Raw genomic sequence first — 25,859 nt, forward strand, 5'->3', positions numbered from 1 at the left:
CGAGCATTTATTCTTATCCACTGTCCAAACTTAACAATTTTGTTTAGTACTATAACCTGTCTATATAAATGAACAGTAACAGCCTGTTAATGTCCCACTGCTGGGCTAAAGCCTTCTCTCCCTTTTTGAGGAGAAGGTTTAGAGCTTATTCCACCACGCTCCAATGCGGGTTGGTAGAATACACATGTGGCATAATTTCAATGAAATTAGACACATGCAGGTTTCCTCGCGATGTTTTCCTTCACCGTCAAGCACGAGATGAATTATACACAAGTTAAGCACATCAAAATTCAGTGGTGCTTGCCCGGGTTTGAACCCACGATCATCGGTTAAGATTCACGCGTTAGAGTAATATTAATATTAATTTATTAATCATATATACGATGAAAAGACTAGAACATGTTTTGAAGTTAAAAGCCTTTTAGTTAACAATATATACTACACAGCATATATACTAATGATCTGTACATATAACACCAAAATTCTTATTAAATAACACACATTGATTAAATAACATGTTATAAAACTGTATATTTATATGTAATCATTAGCATGTAACTGATATATATATAGAGTTGATGACTGACGTTTACGCTAATGAGTTTGCTGCAAGAAAAACTTAATCGACAACTTGAACTTAACTCTAAAAGCCTTAAACAATGCTGTGTCTCCTTTCGAATGTCAAAACAATAATGACAAAAGGGAACGCTAAGCAATGTATATATAGTAAAGCCTTTATGAATTGAAATAAGAAAACCTTTTTATCTAATTTAATAGATTAAGAATATTGATTTCATTGTATAATTGAGTATATAGTTTTAACATGCATATACATATGTACATCATACTATAATTATTGTAATTGAGTAAAAACATCCTAATTCCCATTATTGGGCAAGGTCTCCTCTCCCCTTACAGAGAATGTTTGGATTTTGTTCCAATATGGTGATTCCTCTCGTAGTTTTCCTTCACAGTCAAACAGAGGCGGTGGTGTTTGCCAGAAATTGAAATCGCGATTTTTAGTTGAAGTCCACGTGTTATCCACTGAGTTATTGCATTTCAAAAAACAACAAATAAGCTTACAATTAAACTCAATTGAAAGTTTTTTTTTTAAATTAAATAGTAAGCTCCTAAGACTCGCCTACAATGCCTTCATGGAAATTTACGCGGCTTGCTTAATAAAAAATAAAGTCATTTAAAATGTTTCATAATTTCCAACTATGTATATTAATAGAGTCATAAATTCTGAAACAATGAAAAACAGTTCTTTATTTAAATGTTTTGTTCGAAGATAAACAAAAATCGTGATATCAAATCATGATCCAAGACGCAGCATCAGAAACAGTGAAAGCGTGAAAACGGATATGCGCTTACTGCCACGAAAATATTGAAATATTTTTCATTCAAAACTTGGCCTAATTGACATGATACATAAAGTTAACTTTCGCTCGAAGCTATTGAACATATAATTAAGGAAATGAGCTATGTAAAAAAGTTAATAACGACTTTGTGATTATGGAATAATTTCTTTATACAAAGTTCGTACGAGATTGAATGATATTAAGCAGTAGTTTAAATTAATTTAATGAATTGATTTATGAAATGTCAGTGAATTAAAAGTTATACTGTTTCTATTGTCTATGTTTATTTATAGAAACTTCTCTAGTTCGGCTTTGAGCGATGATGACATTTGCATAATCGCTCAGCAGTGCAACTTGTTTGTATTGTAACACACTCTCTACCTTTCTCTAATGGTGAAATTATTTACTTGAGCATTTTTAGGATATTTACCTAAAGTAGACATTATGAGAAAGACATTTTTTCATTCACATACAATTATTCATTATCTGTAAATCAAAACGGAACAGAAATCGACTAAACGATACTCTGTACATATACGACCTTCAATTTCTTTTTATTTCAAAACTTATATTTTACATTAATCCGGAAATCCAACTTGTAGACATCCGGATATCCCTACCCGGGGAAGGTAATCCGAAATATAAAGAGAGTTCAGGCGCAGTACCAGCGGCTAAACGTGCTTTTCGAGGCAGGAGGAGTCTACATCGACATCCTAACACAACCAAAAATTTTTTGACGGAAGAAACCTATACCTTTTATTGGATGATTCTAACTAAAGATTTTTGAATACGTAGCCATATAAACTGACCATCGAGGCGGTTAATTTTATATGTGTAATCCTATACGATATAACGTACCAACCACTCATCAGATATTCTACCGCCAATCAGCAATATGTGTTCTTGTGTTCCGGTTTGAAGGGTGAATGAGCCAGTGGAATTGAAAGCAAGGGAAATAACGCACATTCTTAGTTCCCAAGCTTGATGGTGCATTGGCGATATAAGGAGTTAATAGTTCTTACAACGTCAATGTCTATGGGTGGGTGGTGGTGACCAAGTGCCCTCTGCCTTCCTATGTTTAAAAAAAAACCTTCTAGTGATTACAATATTGCAATATTTAAATAAAGTAAGTGATTATATTACTTATTACAGTTTTAGGTTTGCAAGTTATTTACATATCGAGAAATATTTCAACCATAAAATTTAAACGGTACACCATCCGAACTATTTCAAGTTACAACGTCAAATTACGTTAATAAAAAGCAATTTATGATAGACTTATAATAAAATTAACGTACCACTAAATTTGTTACAAAGCGTTTCATAAGTACTTCAAATTTTTGTTGAAAATTAAATGAATACGCTTTCGTTCTTGTAATCAGGTCTGTCATACTGAAGCATCACATCTATTGGCGAAAATTATTTAGATTACAGTTATCATGGTACTAGACATACCAAAAACCTGGAAACCAGTGCCAGCCACAGCTGCATAGTTCCACTTAATCGGACATCTAAAATTATCCAGACAATATTGTATTTCAATCCGTTTCATCTACTTCGTAATAGGTGAATGAACTTGTATGTATATCCGACTTTTTAAATTCCATACATATAATAAAAATGCTAAGATATTATCTGTTCATGAGCATGTTCATATAGATCATATGCATATGTGTAACTGAACATTTTCGACCGCAAGTAAGTAGTCACCACCGCGTTTAAACATTCGTGCTGTAAGAGTGGTAACTATACCTTGCAACGCCAATGCTCCACCAACCTTGTGAACTAAGATGTTGGGTCCCTTGTGCCTGTTAGACTGACTCCTCTACTCTTCAAATACAATAATACTAAGTATTGTTCTTTGGCGGTAGAAAAGTGATAAGTGGGTCTACTAAGACCCACTAATATAGAGTAGAATATCTGATGAGTGGATAGCACCTACCCAGACTAGCTTGCACAAAGTATGATTTTTTGAATGTCTTAAATATATAGATATATAATGAGAAGAAAGAATAACCTATAATTTCATGTTTGTTTACATATTGTACTACTATGTAAACAAAATAAATAACAAATGTAATTCTGAAATATGATGTCTTAAAATAATTATGTGGTTGCCTTTTATTACATAAAGAAAGAAAGGCTCCAAATCCTAATAGCAGTTTTTCTGTGTGTTTTCATATGCCTTTCACCAATTTTATCAATCCCAAAACATAATTTTCACGTTGAATACAATCAAAAATATATTTGAAACTAAAATAACGTTCCTCTTAAAGTAAACATCACGTAAAATATTTTTTGTCGTAATTAAAAAAAAAACTTAAAAACGACAATGACAATGTTTTCTTTTAATTTGATGTAGGTATATCGTTATCAGAGGGTAAATGAAAACTATTTATTTCATAAACATTAATCCTTATAATATTTGTATAGATTTTGTTTAATTATACCCGATATGAAAACGATAATTCAATCTTGAGCTTACAAAAGATGATAAATCTTGACTCGGGTACAAGAAACATTTCTTCTCTAAAAAAACTTAAACGAAGCGTTAAAATACGCTAGTTCGTTTAAAGCACTAGTCATTTTATTTCACGGTCATTAGACGAGTAACAGAAGAGTTAAGTGGATCAGTGGGTTAAATGCGCGGATGCAGTTGCACCGGAGAGTGTAACAAAGAAATTAATTTATCTTAAATTTTACAATAAAAAGACAATGTCACTTCAAATGGAAGCAAAAAATTCAACCACTTACCTGATCGACAAAGTTCTCCGCCGTGAATCGTTTGGTAAACTCCGAGAACGTCTCCTTATCCTGCAGGCTCTCCCGTCTCGCTCGTTCCACCTTCATCTTCCTTATTCCAGTGATATCCTTGGACATCTTCAGTTCCTCGATCAGATCCGTCTTTGCGCTTCTGAAATCTGCTGCACTGGGAAGACACTGGAGACTGACGGACCGCGTCGGCGGTGGAGCTGACATCGTCTTAGTCGCCGTCATCTTTAGTCTCACAGCTGTGAGCTCAGCGCTGCTGATAGCGGCCAGCGGTTGATGCGTCAAGGGCGGCTGGGGCGGCGGTGGCGGCACATTGTCCGGGACGGGCGGCGGGGGCGGTGGCCGCGCCTCCGCCGCGCCGTCGTCGCGCTTGCAGGGCGCCGTGATGGTCTTCAAATACTCCGAGGGTTTGATTAGGCGGTCCGGCGCGTTGTTCGGGAAGGCCGGCGGCACGAAGGGGAGCGCGGGCTGCTTGTTGACGAGGTTGGGCGCGCGCGGTCGCTCGTCGTCTGCCGAGGCCGCTGAGCCGCGCCGCCCCGCTGCAACACGGCACCGTTAGCGGGGAGAGAAAGTACGCGCATCGCCGCGCAAGCACCCCGCGCATGCGACGCACTGAGCGTGATATATGCTAGGTAATCTAACTTAAATCTTAGAATAGTCTAGATTTACTAAATTAAAACGTATCTAGGTAATTATATTTGTTTCTAAGAATATTTTTAATTTTAGTTGTGTTTTGAAAATGTACTTATCGTCTGTTTGAAATCTATAATATCAACGTCTTAATTAGTACCAACAAAAACGGATGTCGCTTGTGTCAATAATGCGTCGTCGAAAGATTGATTGCCGTTTTATGAATAAACATTAGAAAACACAATGCAACTCACTGAATGTGAAATTATGTGCGCATCGATTTTTAAAACAGTAGCTATAATAATAAAATACACATTATTGAGATAGCTAACTATAATAGCCATAATTATAATGAATATTACATTTACAAATTAAGAAGTAGTATATTTACACAGTCTTAGTTTTAATTAAGATTTCGTCTTAATTAAAAGGAGGTAAGGACACAATCTGTGTATAAGAAATTTAAAACCAAAGAAGTGTTTGCAATGACATTGTTTCAAATGAAAATAAGACGAAGATAATTAACTTGCTAATACGGATTAGTACCGTTAGCAATTTAAAGTTTTTAAATTAAGGATAAAAATATGTATAAATTAAAATGAAAAATAGTTACTATAAAATCATAATAGCGTGAAACGCAACTGAGTTTCCGAACTGGTGCTCGCTTTTACATAAGTTATTTAATTTATTATTTGTAAAGTATAGTATATATATATATATATATATATATATAGTAGATAAATATATATATATATATATATATATATATATATATTTATCTACTAAATGCCTAAGATGCCTACTAATGCCTAGACTGGTTCACTCACCGTTAGAACAAAACAAATCATTGTTGCTTAGCGATAAAATGACGGATATCCTTGATAGTAGCCGGCCTAGGTAAGTTCATCCACTCATCAATTATACTAATACCAAACTATGTGTTGCTGTGTTTCGGTTTTAATGGAGAAATATTTTAGTTCCTATAGACTTTAGTGACCACTTGCCATAAGTTGGCACGTTTCCGAATGTACATTCCTATATTTAAAAATAATAAATTCATGATACCTACATCAGGGTTGCAATAAAGGGTTTATTTATTATATACAACCAGTATTTATCTGCACTTATCGACTCCAATTTTCAAACATCTACTGAAAATACGAGAAGAAAGCTTTGATGTTTGTTTGAAAATATATTTCTGTATTATATATAGCACATTACTGAAAATGGTTTTAAACTAAGGTTTACGTCACGATACAACTAACGCTTCACACGGGAGAAACCGCGCAAGCAGGTAGTCTTAAAAATATTATAAGAATCAATACTTGAAAAACAACCTAACAATGACCTAAATAAATTCCTTATGTATGAATGTGTTAAATTATAGAAGAATAATTGACATTTCAGAATATTCATAGCTATACGCAATGCGATCGTGAAATGGTACGCTTCAACGAACGCATTCGCGGTGCGCAGAAAATATTTTCTTGCAACAAACTACCAAAGTCGAGGCGATCAAGCGTAAAAGAACTTCAAATTACTAGATAACTAATACTGTTATTAAAAACTTAATTTGAAATACACCACATAACATCTGCACTGGTGGTAGAGCTTTGTGCAAGCTCGTCTGGGTAGGTACCACCCACTCATCAGATATTCTCCCGCAAAACAGCAGTACTTGGTATTGTTCTGTTCCGGTTTGAAGGGTGAGTGAACCAGTGTAATTACAGGCACAAGGGACATAAAATCTTAGTTCCCAAGGTTGGTGGCGCATTGGTGATGTAAGCGATGGTTAACATTTCTTACAATGCCAATGTCTATGGGCGTTTGGTGACCACTTAGCATCAGGTGGCCCATATGCTCGTCCGCCTTCCTATTCTGTAAAAAAAAATCTCTTTATACCTTTTATGTATGTAGTGTAAATGCACTAAAAATAATGCATATAATATAATAACAAACTTGTAAACACAATCATGTAATATTCATACTAATAGTCACCTAATATTAATACTTATAACATTTTTTTAACTTAAACGTAAAGGAACTGAAAAAATAATAAAAGTTATAATTATCAGGAAAAACCCGTCAAACACCTAATACTATAAAATTGATTGCCTCGTTGGTCTAATGGCTTGACGTAAGGCCGCAGACCCGGAGATCCTGGGTTCAATTCCTAGGTCGGGCCAATAAATATTTATTGGGTTTTTCTTTAAAAAAATTCTCAGTAGCAGTCCGGAGTCTGGAAGTTGGAAGTGTGTACACTCCCGTGGCTTGGAAAGGACGTAAAGCCGTTGGTCCTGCGCCTAAACTCTTTCCGGTCGTGTCAGATTGCCGCCCCATCGGATTATGAGAGTTAGGAAATAGAGAGTGCATCTGTGTTTGCGAACACACTTGTGCACTATAATATCTCCTGCGTAGGCTAATCTCTCTTGAGATTGGCCGCCGTGGCCGAAATCGGTCTGGAGGACATTTTTATTACTATAATATTAAAACACAACGAACTAATAGAATAAGAGCAAAAATGTGTTAATGATGATGAATTGCGATAGCCAAAAATCTTTAAAATAAGTATTCTTTAGTTTCCCTATCGAAATACTAATAAATCGTTTAGAAATACGTAAATGTGACACGACCTTGATTTAGCAATATGGAAGTTTAGTTTCACTGCGTTTTTTTTATTACAAAGGTCAAATTTAAGAAACTATTTGGATTAATTGAAATAATTTCACGCGAAATTTACAGTTTAACTTCAAAATATTATGATTTGAATCGATGTTGATAAATCCGAATCGTTTTAACAAGTATAGGAGCTATCTTTTTCTTGTTATATTTCTAGAATAACGAATAATTCATTAAAAAGATCTTAAATGACGAAACCAAGTACGCATAATTAATTAAAGCCAATAGCGTTAATGTCCTGACGTTCAACCCTTAATTACCATTCACCTAATAGATTACCAAAGATGTAAAATATATTTAATCTAAGTCAAGGATCTCTTGGAAAAATTTATACAAACTATTTCGAAGGGCTGAAATATATATTTTTTATAATATAGCGTGTTGTGTATGCTTATTTATAATCCGAGATGGCCTAGTGGTAAGAACGCGTGAATCTTAACCGATGATCGTGGGTTCAAACCCGGGTATGCACCAATGAATTTTCATGTGCTTAATTTGTGTTTATAATTCATCTTGTGCTTAACGGTGAAGGAAAACATCGTGAGGAAACCTGCATGTGTCTAATTTCATTGAAATTCTGCCACATGTGTATTCTACAAAATCTTTGCTTTATATCCACGTATTCTATCCAACATGCCATCTCGGCTTTTAACATAACAAATCCGATATTAATATTCTATAGACTGATTATAGTCCGAGGACCGAAAGCATACGAATACGATAAATAAATACCTAGTTAACGTTGTCGGATAAAAATGAGATTAATTCAAGCCAGTCTCTTATTATATCTAAGGTTGTTCAAACTCTCATAAAATATTAACGTCTAAATGAATCATAGGCGATCTCAACTTTCTAGTGAATGCACCGAGCGATCTCGTTAAAACTTAGTTTATTGACACACTTTTTAATAATCTTAAAACAGAAAAATGACTAATAAATTAACTCTCAATGTGGTAACTTCGTACATTTATAAGCCGATTCCGGTCAACACAGTCTATATTTTTATTATATAAAAATGTCCCGCTACTGGCAAAGGCCTCCTCTCCTCTTGAGGAGAAAATTTACAGCTTATTTCACACTACTACAATGCGGGGTATATAATTATAATACATTATTTATATATATTTTATTTTATGTTCATAGGTCTACATAACAAAATGACAATCAAAAAATTCAAATGATTACATTTCTCTTGATATATGCATGACACGACATGCGCTTTTGATTAAGTGTCAAAAAAACGTCTAGTCTATGACAGCAACAAAATCTAAGCTTATAAGTTTTTTTTTTGAAATTTAAACAATTTAGACTACCGAAACAGTTTTTTTTTTTAACTTTTTTTCAATGAGGCCATGGATCTGTCGGTAAAAATATCATAATTAAAACGAATACTATTACTACTATACTACTACTACTTTAAGAGAAACACATTTGTATAGAAATTACAAACTTGTATAAAAAGATGATATCATTTATTTTCTTTCGAGTGTAAAATGAGCTGACTCTGTAAAAATTGAGTCTCTGTATATACGATTTAAGTTCGAGACATTTATTATCTGTGTAAGAAAAGTGATATAAAAATCTCTTTTCAACATATTCAAGTCTATTTATGTGAACCTGATAGCAAGGGCTCCACATTACACTGCAATACTCCAGGATGTTTCGAACCAAGGTATTAAAAAAAGAATCTATTATTAATCGATATAGTTTTGACGCTTTTTTTATTATATGATCAAGATGTAGCCTAAAGCTTAGTGAAGTATCGAGTATAACACCAAGATCACGTATACTCGTTACCTTTTGGATAGTTGAATTATTATTGATATAATATATCACCGTATCAGAAATGATCTTGCGAAAAAATTTATGTAAAAACATTTTGTGCAGTTGAGGTACATTTGATTTAAGTGGCACGAATTACAAATATAGTTTATATCCGTTTGCAATGTTAGCTTATCCAAACATTATTTATTACGCGATAAATTTTTAAGTCATCAGCATAAAATATGAAATTAAATTTTAATTAAGTATATTAATATTTATGTAATCTTTATTAACATATGAAGAGAACTTCTTTGAAATACCCAGTTTAAAAAACTAGTAAACCACAAAATACAACTTACGAGTATACAAAAATACGCAGCGCGTTTTGGAGAAGATTTTAGTATTTAAAATTATTATACGAGTAGCTGCGCTTTGCAATTTCACCCAAATTAATTTAGACTATTGACGCGACTAGCGTGAAATATAATCAGATTAGAAAAATAAACAAATTCATTTTCCAATTCCCGCTTTTCTTATTGATATGGTAAGCTATGCTAACCGAAATGGCTCAGTGGAACTTAACTGATGATTGCGAGTTAAAAATAAGGAAAAAGGAAGAGGAAGCCCAGCAGTGGGACCAGCTGTTACTTTACTTTAGGAAGTTCCATAAATTATTTACGAATATGTAAAATCTTAATGATAATAATTTTATTATTTGATTACAATCAATAGCAACTTCATATCTAGTAACATTTTATTTACTTTAAAAGTGTCAACAAGGTTATTGACGAAACTATTCGTTAAATATAACATTCCGCTTACCTCCTAACTAAATGACTAACGTAAAATTTGTATAGGCATAACCGAGTAATGTAAATTATATTGTTTGTTATAAGCTGCTGCTGTTCCTGGATAACACTGGAAATGTTCAGTAAAACATCGTCGTGGAACAGGTCCATAGGATATATTTATTTGGTCATTTGTAATAAAAAATACGCATTTCAATTTAGGGTATTAGGTATGTAGACTACTATGGAATAAATATGTCAAATGAGATTAATGTGTAGGCAAAATGGGTAGGCTAAGAATCGATACGGTTAACATATTGAATTCGTTTTAATTACTACACAACGGACATCAAACACGGTTGGTATAGCAATTTCAATGTGCGACACGCCTCAATACTTTGACATTATTCATGGTCACATGGCCCATGACCGTACCATCGGAAAAATCAGATAGAATGTTATGGATAAATGTATGGGGAATAAATCAATTAAAATGTGATAAAATTCTGTTAATTCCGCAAAAGTAGGGGAAAGATATATGTTTCGAGTAGAAGCGTTTTCCTATTGTCTTATTTGTATAAACTTGTAACAAGAAGAGAACCAACTAGTGTAGGTTTTCGACAAAAAAATAATAATTTGTGTGTGTGTTTATTTAAATCAAAACTTTTGTTTTTGACGGGCCGATTAGCGTGGTTAGTAGATACTTGCCTTTCACGCCGAAGGTTGTGGGTTCGATTCCTACCCATGACAGACATTTGTGTGCATGAACATGTCTGTTTGTCCTGAGTCTGTGTGTAATTATTTATATAATTATGTATTTACAAAAGAAAAGTAGTATATGTACTATATCAGTTTCCATAGTACGAGCTTGCTTAGTTTGGGATCAGATGGCCGTGTGTGCATAATGTCCTATTATTCTAGCAGAGATGGTGAAGGAATCACAGAATACTTGGATATTAAAGGATATCGCGGCTTCGAATTCAGGCAGTCACATCTGAGTAATTTGTGAGCCTAAGAGGGCCCCCATTTGTCGTTATTATTTAACTTAAATTAAAATAAATTTACATATAAGTACTTATAGGAAAAATCATTTTTATATAGTGCTAAAAGCACTTAATATGTTTTTCTATAATTGAATATACAAAACAACAAATAAACAATTTTCAAAAATAAAAACTACGTGAATTAATTCGCAAATATAACGAATCCACAGCAAAAATATTTTTTTAAATTAATCGTGTTATCAAACAATAACTACAACTCCAGAAGTCTGTATATAAGAATACAAGTTTCATATATACATTCATTAAATCCGCCGTACAGTTTCTTAAATAATCGAGCAGATATAAACCTGACTTATAAAGAAACAGAAAACTTTTCTTTACCAGTCAGTTCATAAATATCTGACGTCATTCTTTTTCAAAAGAAATGTCTTTCACAAATGATACTTTATGTAGAAAGTAGTTATGATTAATAAAATAACGAGGTATTAAGCCTTAAACATTTTATAGCTTCATTTACATACCGCAAAACAGCAGTACTTGATATTGTTGTGTTCCGATTTGAAGGGTGAGTGAGCCAGTGTAATTACAGGCACAAGGGACATAAAATCTTAGTTCCCAAGGTCGGTGGCGCATTGGCTATGTAAGCGATGGTTGACATTTCCTACAATGCTAATGTCTAAGGGCGTTGGTGACCACTTACCATCAGGTGGCCCATATGCTCGTCCGCCTTCCTATTCTATAAAATAAAAAAAAATCACTACATTATTTATAACATAATTGTATAATAATTTGACTCAAGCCAAATATTATCTATCCATAATACAATTTGCAAAAACTCTGGAGTGAGAAATAATTAAACGAATTTAATTAGTGAGTATCACATAAACACTCGTACAATAAAAATGAAACGCCTCGGAAATATATTTTATTTGTTTAATTTTTTTGTTGGGGATATTATCAACTAGATACGAAAATGTTTAATTATACAAAAACTCCCACATTTCAAATACGAATTGCATAAAGACATTCGCTAAAAAAATATGCGATTAGTAAATTTACAACTTAATTTAATATTTTTTTTAATTATGTAATAATGTCTGGTAAAAGTTATCTAACGCGTAATAAATATCAGACGATTTTTGACTTTATCCGCATAAGAAATGTCACGACAATATGGAATAGCGATTACTTCCGACGGAATTACTTGATTATTGGATTTTGAACGCAAAAAACAAAAATCATTTATTAAGTTATTATTAATTGGGATGAGGTCTTCTTAACCAAGCAACAGCAGTACTTAGTATTGTTGTGTTCCGGTTTGAAGGGTGAGTGAGCCAGTGTAATTACTTGTGCCTGAATGGACATAACATTTTAGTTCCCAAGGTTGGTGGCGCATTGGTTGACATTTCTTACAATGCCGATGTCTATGGACGTCAGGTATCCCACTTGGCATTAGGTGCTCTATCTACCTATTCTATAAAAAAAATATATCATCACGTAACAAAACCAGTTTTCCATTGAAGATCATTCTTATCGATTTCAAAGTTTCCTGTAGCGCCAAATTATTGGAACCACAGACAGAGTTATCGAGTTCTACATCCTGAAGTTGAATATACAAAAAACTTTCAAATTTTACCGACAATACGTTCATTAATTTAATAACTCTTAAGTTAATGCTTAAAGTCATTCAACTCGTAACACAGTATTAATTAGCAAAATTTAGTCAATATTATTTTCACAAAATAAGTTTCTATTTGTTTTTTTTTTTTTTGTTGCGCCTTTCAAATATATTTTCTTTAAGACAGTTTTATTTTACGGCACAATTATTTGATGTATATTTATATATTTTTTTATTTATAAAAAAAAATGGCAACACTCATCGGCACAATCGATATATATAGAATTGTCAGTACAGTAATATGATTTAAAAGTTGTCGTCATATATTTAGTATTTTTTTGGGAATTGATAGCATTGGATCGTATCTCCAAATCGAAACGAATGTAAAGTAACGCGTTAATAAAAGTTTAAGATGGCAACCGAAAATTTAACGGTCGAAATGGAAAGTAAAACTATTCTATAAAGTAATTAATTTTACATATTATTGTCTGAACGCGTCCGAATCAGAACGAAACTAATAACCTATTAAACTACGTAGAAAGTAAACGAACTTAATTAAAGCAGTAAGATCTCATTAATATGTAATTTCCGTAAATTTGACTTTTAACAAGAACAGACGAATGGACTTTATTAATACATTGGTTGTAACAAAACTAAATGCAACTTAACTACATCTTTGAAAATTTCTAAATACGAACCGAATTTTTTAAGTGAAAATGGCAGAGTAATAACTTTTACTCGTTCCACAAGGATCCGTTTTAGGTCCATTTCTATTTATGGCATATGCAAATGATCTTTCTTATGTTAAAGCTTATATTATATTTTATTGTTTGGTAACAATCATTCATAACTTTTTTACAGAAGAAGAAAAATGTCTATTTCAGATACTTAGATAGATAATTAATACATAATTTGTTGATATTAAAAACCAAAGTATTTACAAAAAATATCACAATAGTTTTAAATGAAAAAAAAAAACAACAAAATGCGTCACGTTTTCATTACCTAATATAAGAAAGCTAAATTTTAAGCTAAAATTAAACAATGGTGATCTTAATCAGTTACTTTAAGATACTAGAGTATATTTAAGTTATCTATTTAGATTGGAAACTAAGGTGAAATCCCCATTTATCGTCCCTAATAGAAAAACTCAGGTCGTCAGCATACTTGATTAGAAAAATTAGACAAAAAATCATTTTCATTCTACAAAAAATAACTGATCTGGTTATTTATAATTTGGTGCTCGAAACCGTCTCTGGTCTTTATTGAAGTAGATTTATTCATTATAAGCGTGTCACGATATATTTCCAAAAATTTAATGTATATTTACAATAATATTGATATTTTAGATTGCAATACTTTTTATCTGTTAACCAATATATGGTTTGTTCACACAAATTGATTGTAAGAAGGATAAAATTCAAGACAGAACTCTTATGTAATCGGAACTTGGTGCTATAAATTTTATTTAATACGACGTGTATTAACACGAGAAGTAAATAGAACACATAACATGGATATAAATATTTCACAATTGAAAAGTATTATTGTATAAGAGCTGACACATTGCTATTAAAATAAGTTTTTTTTTTTCAAATTTAATTTAAATCAACGAAATGATTAATTTGGCAAATATTTTGTCCTAAGACATTCGTTGTATAACTCTAACAGTTTTAATATATTCTATATATATTAAATTTTCTACTAAGTTAGTTAATGGTTAATTTAGTTAGGTAATAATTAATCTTAACTTTTACTAGTTCAAAGATATAAGTCCATCACCCGAACCTTACACCAACCAGATTTAAATAATAGCTTAATGTAATGTTAGTGTAATTGAAAACTCACCCAGCCTACTTTTTAATTCTGATGGCTTAAGAGCTGGTTCTTCCAACACCACCGGAGGGAGAGGTGGTGGAGGTGGAGGGGGTGCTTCATCACCAGAACTGGTGCCAGTTGATCCAGCTGATGATACTCCAGATGAAGCAGATGCTTGGACTACGATGGGTTCCTCGGAAACTGATGCCCTACGGCTGCCCGCTGCTGACGATATGCGACTAGCCTAAATGTTTAAAAACAAATATTTTTAATAATACTTCTCTTTCTTCTTTTTCTTTCACAATAATAAAAGGTATTTATAAAATATTATTTTAATTTACAATTTGAATGGCTAACTGAATAATAAATAATAATTATATACTTAGTGGATGAATAATATCTCGATGTTATAATACGGAATCTTTCTTAATTTAGCTACTAATATTATTAAGCTTAGAATTTTTTTTTTCAGAATCTCATCCCTCAGTCCCGTCACCAGTGTTTTAAACCCAAAAAAAAATTTACCCTACTTCAATACGTTACAATTGCAGTTGGAATTAAATAATATGACTGTTTTTATAAAAAGAATCAAATTAAACGAATTAAAAAAAACTTGCTATTCCACGTCCATTGTGGTCGGCGTCAATAAACTTTTGGTATTTGAATATATAATAGAATCAATAATTTAAAAGTACATTGTCATATTCCTCGTAACTCCCTTTAAAACCAAAATTTAAACAGCGGAACAGCCAAAATAAGGCAAATCAATTTTAGAAAGATGACAATACTTACAAAGTTCTGAGCTTTGTGGGTAAGCGCTGCTAATTTGGTTGCTAGTGTGGACTTCGTTTGATTGTCAGATGCCGGTGGAGAAACTTCTTCGTATGCTTTGTTTGTACTAAAAAGAAATGATACTCTAAAATTTAACAATCATATTACTCATCGTTTTACAAATTTGGTTTCAGAAACAAGAAACTCATACACGCTTGGATCACAAGTAGGCGTTCCTATAGTATTTCTTATTTATTAACTGCCTCGTAGGTTAGTGGCTTGATGTAAGGCCGCAGACACGGAGGTCCTGGGTTCAATTCCCAGGTCGGGCCAGTAAAAAGTTATTGGGTTTTTCTGTCAGAAAATTCTCAGTAGCAGCCCATAGTCTGGAAGTTGGAAATGTGTACACTCCCGTGCCTCGGAAAGCACGTAAAGCCGTTGGTCCTGCGCGGATTGCCGTCCCGTCAGATTATGAGAGTTAGGGAATAGAGAGTGCACCTGTGTTTGCACACACACTTGTCCACTATAATATCTCCTGCGCAGTTGGCTAATCTCTCTTGAGATGGGCCGCCGTAGCCGAAATCGGTCTGGAGGACATTATTATTAGTATTTATTATTTACTCTTTGCTACTTAACTTACGTTTCAATGTTCTCTTTGGTGTTATAGTCAACTATCAAGGCTGCACTTCCAGGTCTGCTGTGACTCCCAGAGTCCCGGGAACTGCTCCTATCACAAATATATTAAGCTATAAAGATGTTTTTAGAAGACAATAATGTATTTGACTGAATATAAAATGTACTTAAAAAAATTGTTTGGATTTCATAAAAACTACTTTTGAACGTATCTTTGATGGCAAAGAAATTTATATTTAAAGGTGCCATACAAAATTTTACACTATTTGACGTTGAATGTTAAGTTCTATTTTTTTATGAAAACGGGAGCAGGTTTCATTGATTATTAAATGTATGTAAATATTTTTAAATTACAATAATAGGTTACAGTAGTGGTGTTGGTACCTTCTCCTCTGGTGCTCTTCTCGTGGCAAGTAAATGTCTTCGTAGTGATGGTCGCGACGGGTCGCTTCGGCTCCACTGTCGCTGTCTGAATGTTCCTGCGGTTGAGTGACTTCTGTTGTTCCGTGTACTTCGGCTTTTACTGCACAAATAAATAAAACCCGTTTTGTAGTATAATGAAAATCAATAATTAATAAAAAAATACTTTATTAATATTAATCAAAATGACCTGTGATAAAATGACGAAATCCTTTAAAAAAACGAAAGGTTCTCCATGTACCTGAGTGTTTGCGTTTTACTGGTGGTAGGGCTTTTTGCAAGCTCGTCTGGGTAGGTACCACCCACTCATCAGATATTCTACCGCAAAACAGCAGTACTTGGTATTGTTGTGTTCCGGTTTGAAGGGTGAGTGAGCCAGTGTATGTACAGGCACAAGGGACATAACATCTTAGTTCCCAAGGTTGGTGGCGCTTGGACGATGTAAGCGATGGTTAACATTTCTTACAATGCTAATGTCTATGAACGTTGGTGACAACTTACCAGCAGGTAGCCTATATGCTCGTCCGCCTACCTATACGATATAAAAAAAAAACCTCATACGATTTTTTTTTTTTGTTGTAATAATTTTCCATTGTACACAATGTCTCGTATTGCTTTAATTTTTTGAATAGCAAGATATATTATAACAAGACAACCATGAAAAACTGATACGATTGATTGCTATCTATGATTGGAATGTATTATAATGTCAAGTTATTTATACCTAGATATGACCCAAAAATACTGTCAATTGATCGTAGAAGTTACCTAATCTGTTTTCTTACCAGTCATTGTCGGAGCCTCCTGTCCCTCAGCCGGTACTCGTGGACCAGGTGAACGTGAATGGAACAGGTCCCGGACTCGCTGGTACAATGCTGCTGGGGCGTTCGAGTTGCTGTTGTGAAGAAACCAGCCACCAGTGTTGGCTGTTTCCGCTTCTGATGCTGAACAAGCTATAACAAAATATAAGAATTGGTAATCGTGTCAATGCCATACACCTATTAAATAATATTTAGTAATATTATTAGAATACAATTACAATATTTTAGAAATGTTCTCATTACTGTTATCCAAATTCAATACATATTACCTTAACCTTATAATATGCGAAAGAATAACCCTAGAATATTTTTCTATTAACCGTTGCCAATTATATTCAAATACTCATGATGACAAGTCTTTCGGATATTAAGTTAACGTGTGTGCTAATTATCCGAAGATTCAGAAAAACAGCACAAAGAGCGATTTATATATAGTACCAATACAATTATTGGTTTCAAGCACTGAAGGAATTTTACGTAAAGCAGTTTTAATAAAATCGAGGCGAGATGATGTAGTGGTTAGAACACGTGAATCTTAACCGATGATCGTGGGTTCAAATCCGGGCTAGCACCACTGAATTTTCGTGTGCTTTAATTTGTGTTTATAACTTATCTCATGCTTGACAGTGAAGGAAAACATCGTGAGGAAACCTGCATGTGTCTAATTTCACGAAATTCTGCCACATGTGTATTCTAACAACCCGCATTGGAGCAGCGTGGTGGAATAAGCTCCAAACCTTCTCCTCAAAAGGGAGAGGAGGGCTTAGCCCAGCATTGGGACATTCACAGTTTGTTACCTATCTTTTAAATAATAAAATAAAGATCCAAGCTATATGCAATATTATTATTAGCACAGAAAAGAAACAATGTTTTCGAACGTTATGTAACGTTCTCTACTAGCAAAAGCGGAAAATAATCTAATTGCACGAAATTATTCGAATATGTTCGGTTGTGTCGAAATATTATTTTGCTTGTAGCAATTAATCCAAATAAGGTAACATGAATAGTTAAGTAGTAACAACTATGTGCTGCCAGCGACCTCGTTGGAGTACAACACATTTAAAATTGTATGAGAAATAACTAGCAGTAGGATATAGCCAACACTGTTGGGCTAAAGCCTCCACTCCTTTTAGCAAGATTTGGAGCGAACTCCACCACGCTTCACTTATATTGGTAATAAGAAATTGTAGTCTATACAAATAACATAATTTATTTACATTAGTAACAGCCTGTTAATGTCCCACTGCTGGGCTAAGGCCTACTGTCCCTTTTGAGGAGAAGGTTTGGAGCTTATTCTACCACGCTGCTCCAATGCGGTTGGAATACACATTTGACAGAATTTCAATGAAATTAGACACATGCAGGTTTCCTCACGATGTTTTCCTTCACCGTCAAGCACGAGATGAATTATAAACACAAATTAAGCACATGAAAATTCAGTGGTGCTTGCCCGGGTCAAACCCACGATCATCGGTTAAGATTCACGCGTTCTAACCACTATGCCATCTCGACTTCCCACCCCTAACTAATACTTACTACTACTTACTTACTAAATTAAAGCCTTAAATAAATAAAAATTAAAAATAGTTACTGTACAAATTGTGACCGTGTTATATGATACACAGGGTATTGTTGTTTCCCGTCAGAGCGCCACGGTAGCATGCGAAAGCGACCCCGTGGCGCTCCTCGTTAAGACGGTAAGGGTACCTCTGGTTTTTTAGTAGGTATTCTGATGTTCGGGGCGCACTTGACGCCTTGGACACCGGCGAACCCCACATACCCCCCCCCACTGTTCCCGTGGGGGAAACGCGTAATGAGTTTTTCCAGCGTTAAAAAAAAGGGTATTGTTGTTACATCGTTTTTCTTCACCATCGAGCACGAAATATTCATAAACAAAATAGATTGCAAATGGAAACTTAATAACCTTTAATAAGGCTCATAACGTAACCCATCTTTTGGACAACTTACATTTAAAACCGGAACACAACATCGCACCATAGACTCGTATCAAGTTTATTTATAATGCTAATCCTTCTAATTTTATCACTTATATAGCCTTATCAAGGACGTCTTTCTGTTTATAAAATTAAACGTCAAAACTTAACAAACACTAAAACTCATAATTTGGACATTTTTACAAAATATCTTGACCTAATGCTGTTGCTTCTAAACTAACAATGTAACTGGAATCAACCCACCCAGAAGCATGTTTCCTGAGTTTTCCACCTCACTACACTTTGCTTCCGTTACTGTTTGTCGATTAGTTACACCACTCAATTCTTTATCTATAAATTAATATAATATTTTAGCGTTAAATTGTTTGTAGTAATTAGTTTAATGTTAAACATATTACTCCTCTTTTAATGGTCGGACGGTTCTTATTGAATTCGATACTTTTTCTATTATTTGGATTCGTATTCTAAATCTCTATCGGATTTCTCCAGATCACAATTTAAATAAATAATCAATATCGTGACAATAGAACGTACCGGAACTCTCCTCTCCAGAAGAACTGTGATTCGTTGCGCTGGTGGCTGAAGTCCTCTGCATTGGGTTGACGTACAGTCCATCAGCTGGTCCCGATCTGGCTGAGCTGATAGATCCCACGGTTGACGACAAGGATCCTCTTCGTTCATGTGAGCCGCGTCTCTCGCGCTCTGGAGCGTGGAGATAGAATGGGGAACGGGTCCCATTTGCGTTGATGCAATTTTGCAGAGCACACTGAAGTAACGGAAAAAAAATCTTTGGTAAATATATATTTATAAATTAATTTTGCAATTATTTGGTTAAATACATTGTTTAAATGTATTAAAAATGAAGTATCATATAACAGTTTAATTAATATAATATATAATAATAAATTTATATTATAATAATTAAATTAAATAATAATAATTAAATAATAAATTTATATTATATAATATATATTAGGAAAAATGTTATAACCAAATAATTGCAAAATTAATGAAGAAAAAAAATGATAGCAATTAATATTACAGTAACAGTAACAGCCTGTTAATGTCCCACTGCTGGGCTAAGGCCTCCTCTCCCTTTTGAGGAGAAGGTTTGGAGCTTATTCCACCACGCTACTCCAACGCGTGTTGATAGAATACACAAGTGGCAGGATTTCAATGAAATTAGACACATGCAGGTTTCCTCACGATGTTTTCCTTCACCGTCAAGCACGAGATGAATTATAAACACAAATTAAACACATGAAAATTCAGTGATGCTTAATAAATTAATATTAAGATATAGATATTATTTAAAAAATTACAAATATAAAGTGAAAGGCTACCATTTGTTAAAACAAAAAGAAAACTCACTCTAGCCTCCCCCGGTACGCATGCGCAGGAGTGGATCGCTTTGTATGAGGATAACTGTTTGTTATCTGCACCGGCCGCTCCTGCTGCTACGAGCACGTTTAAACACTGAGAAAAAAACACATTATTAATCATTAGCATTTATTGTTATAAACGTTTAATTTACTTATACAAACAACTGAAGTCAAAACAAAATTTATACGAATGATTTAAGTGGAAATTTAGCTTATAAGTATATATACATACACTTTACTTGTATTCCAAAACATTAGGGTACGTGATAAAACACTGTATGCCGCTGTGTGTTGTCATATTTTTTTTTTAATTATACCTACTTTATTGTAATAGTTATTTAGCTGAAATTAATTTAATTTAGCTTTTAAAATGTTTGTTCTTAGTTATACAATTTACTTTTAACTACGATGTACTTAATAGTTAAACTTGTTTTAATCAAAATGAATGCACAATTAAAAAAAATATCATGAATTGAATATGAATACGTGAGGTTATCGAAATAATGCAAACACTAACTTAATTCTTTATATTTATTCTGTGCCTATATATATATATAGGCACAGAATAAATATAAAGAATTAAGTTATATAACCTAATATATATATATATATATATATATATATATATATATATATATATATGTATATATATATTATATTTCTAAAACTTCATTTACTATTTTTAAATAGGTTTAAATGAAGAAAATAAATACATGAAACTTCCTTTTTGACGTAAACATACGAGTATCACTTCATTAATAATTCGATCGCAACATTTTCTAATTACTAAGCGCTCTTCACAATCAGCAACGGTTATATCAAATGAAGCAAATCGAATATCATTAGCCCGATTGATTCAAGCGACTGCTCAGGGAACACTTGGTATTCGAGCTTCGAATTACCTAACAGAATATATTGATATGTATGAATATGAATATACCGGGGATTTAACAGTTAAGAAGAACCCTAACCCCTGTACATACATTAGTAAACACCGATTACATAGCGAGATTATAGAGCCTCATTACAATTCAAACTCTCAATTTGAGCTGTAAAATAACTTAACTTTTGGAACCGATAAAAGTGTTTTCTAGAAATCAATTTTTATTATCCTATGAATTCCAAAAACGGGTATGGCTAGTCGACTGCGCAGAATAGTGCACAAATGTACGCGAAAACCGGTGACAGATTAGGCACAGGATCAAAACTCCGTGCGTGCTTGGGTTTCGCATGGTCTTTAAACTTAAGTATATAAATAACATTACAGAAATAAAGATTTTAAAATAGCAGACTAGCTAATCCATAAAATAGTAATATTTTTATTCACTTTTAAAAGGCCTTGGTAAGTCAATAAAGCATTTAACAAAATCGCCATAAGCCTATTAAACGCCATTTACAACATATTAGAAACTCTATTGTTACCATTGAGATATTCAATGCGAAAAAATAAGTAGGTTATAATATTACTACACCAATTCATTTTATAAACCATCAATTGGGGTATTTACAAAAGAAAAGTAGTGTATGTAGTATATCAGTTATCTGCTTTCCATAGTAAAAGCTCTGCTTAGTTTGGGATCAGATGACCGTGTGTGAAAAATATCCCAATATATTAATTATTTTCATTTTGCTTATTAATAAATTTAATTGTAATTTAAAATATATATATAATAGATGAGGCATTTCACAAAACAAGAATATAGAGAAGATCAAAAAGCCTTTAGTTCATATTTCTGGGTTTTATTACAACATGTATGTACATTTAATTGTATATAGACTATGTATTTTTAAAGAAAACAGAAACTACTGCGTTTTTGCAGGTATCTATATTCCGAAAAGGTTGTAGCTTACCATTCATTTTAGTACTGTAAAAAGGCGAGTCAAAGTACGTAATAAATAAAAAAATATAAATAAGAAAGATTTTCATTTATCAAGATAATAATATTTTATGGTTATTTCCGAACCACAGATTTTTTAAAATACAACTTATTATTATGATATTTTAGTTTAACGATTAATCAATCACTTTATTATTCTGAACAATCGCTTCGTTCTATATGTACATAGAAAAAGACATTCGACACAGAAAAATAAGCAAATGACTTATATTGAACTAAGACTTTTTCAATATCCTGGCGCCCTCTAAGCCAGAGGCTAGTTCACAAACATAAATTTCAACTAAAGCCACCTGTAACTTTATATTTAACTTATTAAATTATATTTCAAAAGGGCTTTTAAAAGATACTACTTGAATAAAGCAGTAAAACAAATATGTTGGAAAATAGACATCTATTTCAACAAAAACAAAATTTCTACGACCACATCTTAATAATTACTTTCAACTAAATTTTAAACAGTTTCATTTTGAATATATAAATCTGAATTATTATACAAGGGCCTATCATTAAGTGAAAGAGAAAACTCGCCCGTGCGCGTGCGCAATTACGTATCCAAATAACTATAACGCTATGAAATGATACACTTTCCAAACAAATCTATTGTTTTCGTTGACGAAATAATTTTTAAACGAGAGTTATGGCATTTTATAAAAAATTATATAAAGTTACAATTGGAATTGGAGTAAGCTGACAAGTTGCAACGTGCTATATCTTTCGACCACCTGAGTATACTTACCTAATGTTATTAATGTTTTTAAATCCTAACAGTCCTGTGTTTTGTCCGTTTGACTGCACTAATCTCAAGCTAATCCAATCAGATTTGAAAAAAATCTAAGTTATTGTAAAGAAATAAACGTTATGATAAATGTATATCGATAAAGATAATTTGCGTGTTGATTCAAATTTATTTTTTCTAAGTGAAAATAAAACTTACTTCTAAATGATGATTCTCAGCTGCATCGTTGATAGGGCTCTTGCCGTGTCTATCCAAGTGTAGTCGGGCGCCGTGACGCAGTAGCCAACGTACTGTTGACAGATGACCGCGTGATGCAGCGAAGTGGAGTGGCGTAGCGCCATCTCCATCTCTCGCATTCGGGTCAACACCACGCTCTACGATCTAGAAAGAGAACATATTATATATGAAAATGATGGCAATAAAATCTATAATATTACATTACTATAACCACTAATTGAAATAAATCGATATAGTCTAATTTGCCAATGTCAAGATGTTTATTTAAAAAAAAACATTACTAGATGGCTGTGTCAATTTTATACAAGCTAACGTTAGCGTTTATTTTTACTATATAACGTGTTGACGTTGTGTAATTGAGAAGGATAAGGTCCAAGTTGAAGTACACGTTTTTATTTTTGACCCTAAAACAGTGAGAATGCAATATATCGAACAGATATATTTAAACAGATTACATAGTCACCTTATCTATACGTATAATATAGAGATAATAAAACAACGAATAATATTCTCGTATATTGGTTTTAAGATAAAAGGTAATATAAACAGTATATTTCAATTATGTAATGTATTAGTAACTATTTTAAATTTTTATTTGTATTTATTTAAGGCTTTAAAAAAACCATATAAATTATACAAGACCTCCCAATGAATATTGTATACGCGATTTCAACTTTAAAAATAACTTCCAAAAAACGTAATGATTTATTGCACATAGGGCGAAACTGATATCAAAGGACAGAAAACACACAAGACTAAGTTTGCTTCATACCAATATTGACATAAAAGCTATCGAAACTTGTTTTCGTAACAGGCAGTAAAAGTTGAGTCGAGTAAATATGTATTCATATCCAGAAATTAATTTTCTTATATTTCAAACGGAATTTGTTACACACAATCATAAAACTAATGACATTAAATTGTCATTACTATAGAAACGAGGAAATCCTCTTTGAGTGTAATTGGAGAATAAAATTACAGTTATATATATATAAACAGCTAATTCATATAGCTCATCGAGAATAAAATACTTTCATCATAAAGTTAATGCTTCGAAATCACAACGTAAATCCGAAGTTTTAATCATGTATAATGATTAGTCTGTCTACTAGGCAGACTAACTTTTAGGCCACCTTATAGAATGTATTCATCACCTAGATATACATTGACATTGTAAGAAATATTAATACCATCCCTTATATCGCCATTGCGTGACCAAACATCGGTGAGATAATCTTTGTGCCTGTAGTAATACACACTCACTCACCTTTCAAACAACGATATTACGTATTGCTGTTTAGCGTAAGAATATATTATCATGAGCGGGTGGGCGGGCAAAAAACACTACTACCAATTATTATTTAACATGTATATAAGTTTATTTAGTAATTTTTATAACAATATTAAATAATAAGCATATTGACTGTCTTCTTCGTAAGGCTCATCAGACTACTAGGATGCCCTGGGCAAGGATTATCAAATATTAATGATTAGACTGAAGCTGCGAACGAATTGATAAAATTTTATATTACTGGTGGTAACACAAGGTGTAGCTGTTATGTGAACGGTTTGAACAAAATACGGGAGAAGATAATAAGAACATTAGATACATTTTTACATTAAATTTCTGCGCAGATTAAATTTAAATATTGTCATGACCTTTAACTAAAATTAATAACTCCTCAAAAAATAGCTTCAAAATTACAAGATAAAAAAAAAATTGAAACTCGATTCTAATATCGATGATAAAGGTACATAGTTTATAAACATAATCGCTTGATTTGTTGAAAATCTATATACGTTACAAATTTGTCTCTTGCTATATTTGTCAGTCTGTCTATCTGAACGCGATTAACTGAAAAACTACCAAATGGTTTTTCATAAGGTTTTCACCAATGGATTTAATGAGAATTTGGTGTATGATTAATTAGGTTTATTAAGATTATTGAAGATGAAAAGATCATGACGACTTTATAGGCGTCCGCTGCGTAAACCAATAGTTATAATATGTATTACGATATAAGCCTTTGATTTAGACCCTTATTTTACTGAAACGGGTGTTTGAAAAAAATTAAAAATAATAATCGGATTGGCTGTGGTACGTGTTTGTACGAGCCGAATATTTTTTCGGTTTAAATAATCGTTATTTTTTTATTTTATATTAATCGATATGTCAAACAGACTTATGAATAACTATTATATAAATTAACAATTTTTAATAGAAATCATTCATTTGATTAGAAAGGTCAAGGCAATAAAATAGAAAATATCAGACGAAGGCATTTTTGTAACATTGATAATGTTGCAAGTCGTCAGTTACGGAACCAAATAATATCAAACGTTTATTTAAAAAAAACATTTCATATAAAAAGTAAATAAAGCAAAACAAAAAGTAATTCTTCAACAAGTTGTCTAGTCATTAGATATATCACAATCTGCGCGTGCGCATTAATCGTTTCCCGCTCTGTGATTGATTGCGGAAAGTTATTGAACTCTAATTAGTAGATTTTCTCTTGTGAGTTACTTTTACGTAAGATGTAGGTATTGTGGAGGCTTAAAAAATAATTATGCA

At 32.7% G+C, this 25,859-nt stretch overlaps 1 protein-coding gene across 2 annotated transcripts in view; it reads right to left on the reverse strand.

Moving 5' to 3' along the window:
* Positions 1-25,859, reverse strand: part of LOC126771580 (espin) — a 92,329-nt gene that overhangs the window by 4,384 nt on the left and 62,086 nt on the right. For both annotated transcript variants that reach the window (XM_050491537.1, XM_050491536.1), the window contains exons 4-12: positions 23,249-23,431; positions 20,406-20,510; positions 19,569-19,800; positions 17,044-17,211; positions 16,223-16,361; positions 15,846-15,932; positions 15,227-15,332; positions 14,465-14,678; positions 4,116-4,672 (exon numbers count right to left, since the gene is read on the reverse strand). In XM_050491537.1, the coding sequence (XP_050347494.1) occupies positions 4,116-4,672; positions 14,465-14,678; positions 15,227-15,332; positions 15,846-15,932; positions 16,223-16,361; positions 17,044-17,211; positions 19,569-19,800; positions 20,406-20,510; positions 23,249-23,431 (1,791 nt within the window). The remainder of the gene's footprint in view (positions 1-4,115; positions 4,673-14,464; positions 14,679-15,226; positions 15,333-15,845; positions 15,933-16,222; positions 16,362-17,043; positions 17,212-19,568; positions 19,801-20,405; positions 20,511-23,248; positions 23,432-25,859) is intronic.

Source organism: Nymphalis io, chromosome 11 (assembly GCF_905147045.1).
Source record: "Nymphalis io chromosome 11, ilAglIoxx1.1, whole genome shotgun sequence".
In the NCBI taxonomy this organism is placed as follows: domain Eukaryota; kingdom Metazoa; phylum Arthropoda; class Insecta; order Lepidoptera; family Nymphalidae; genus Nymphalis; species Nymphalis io.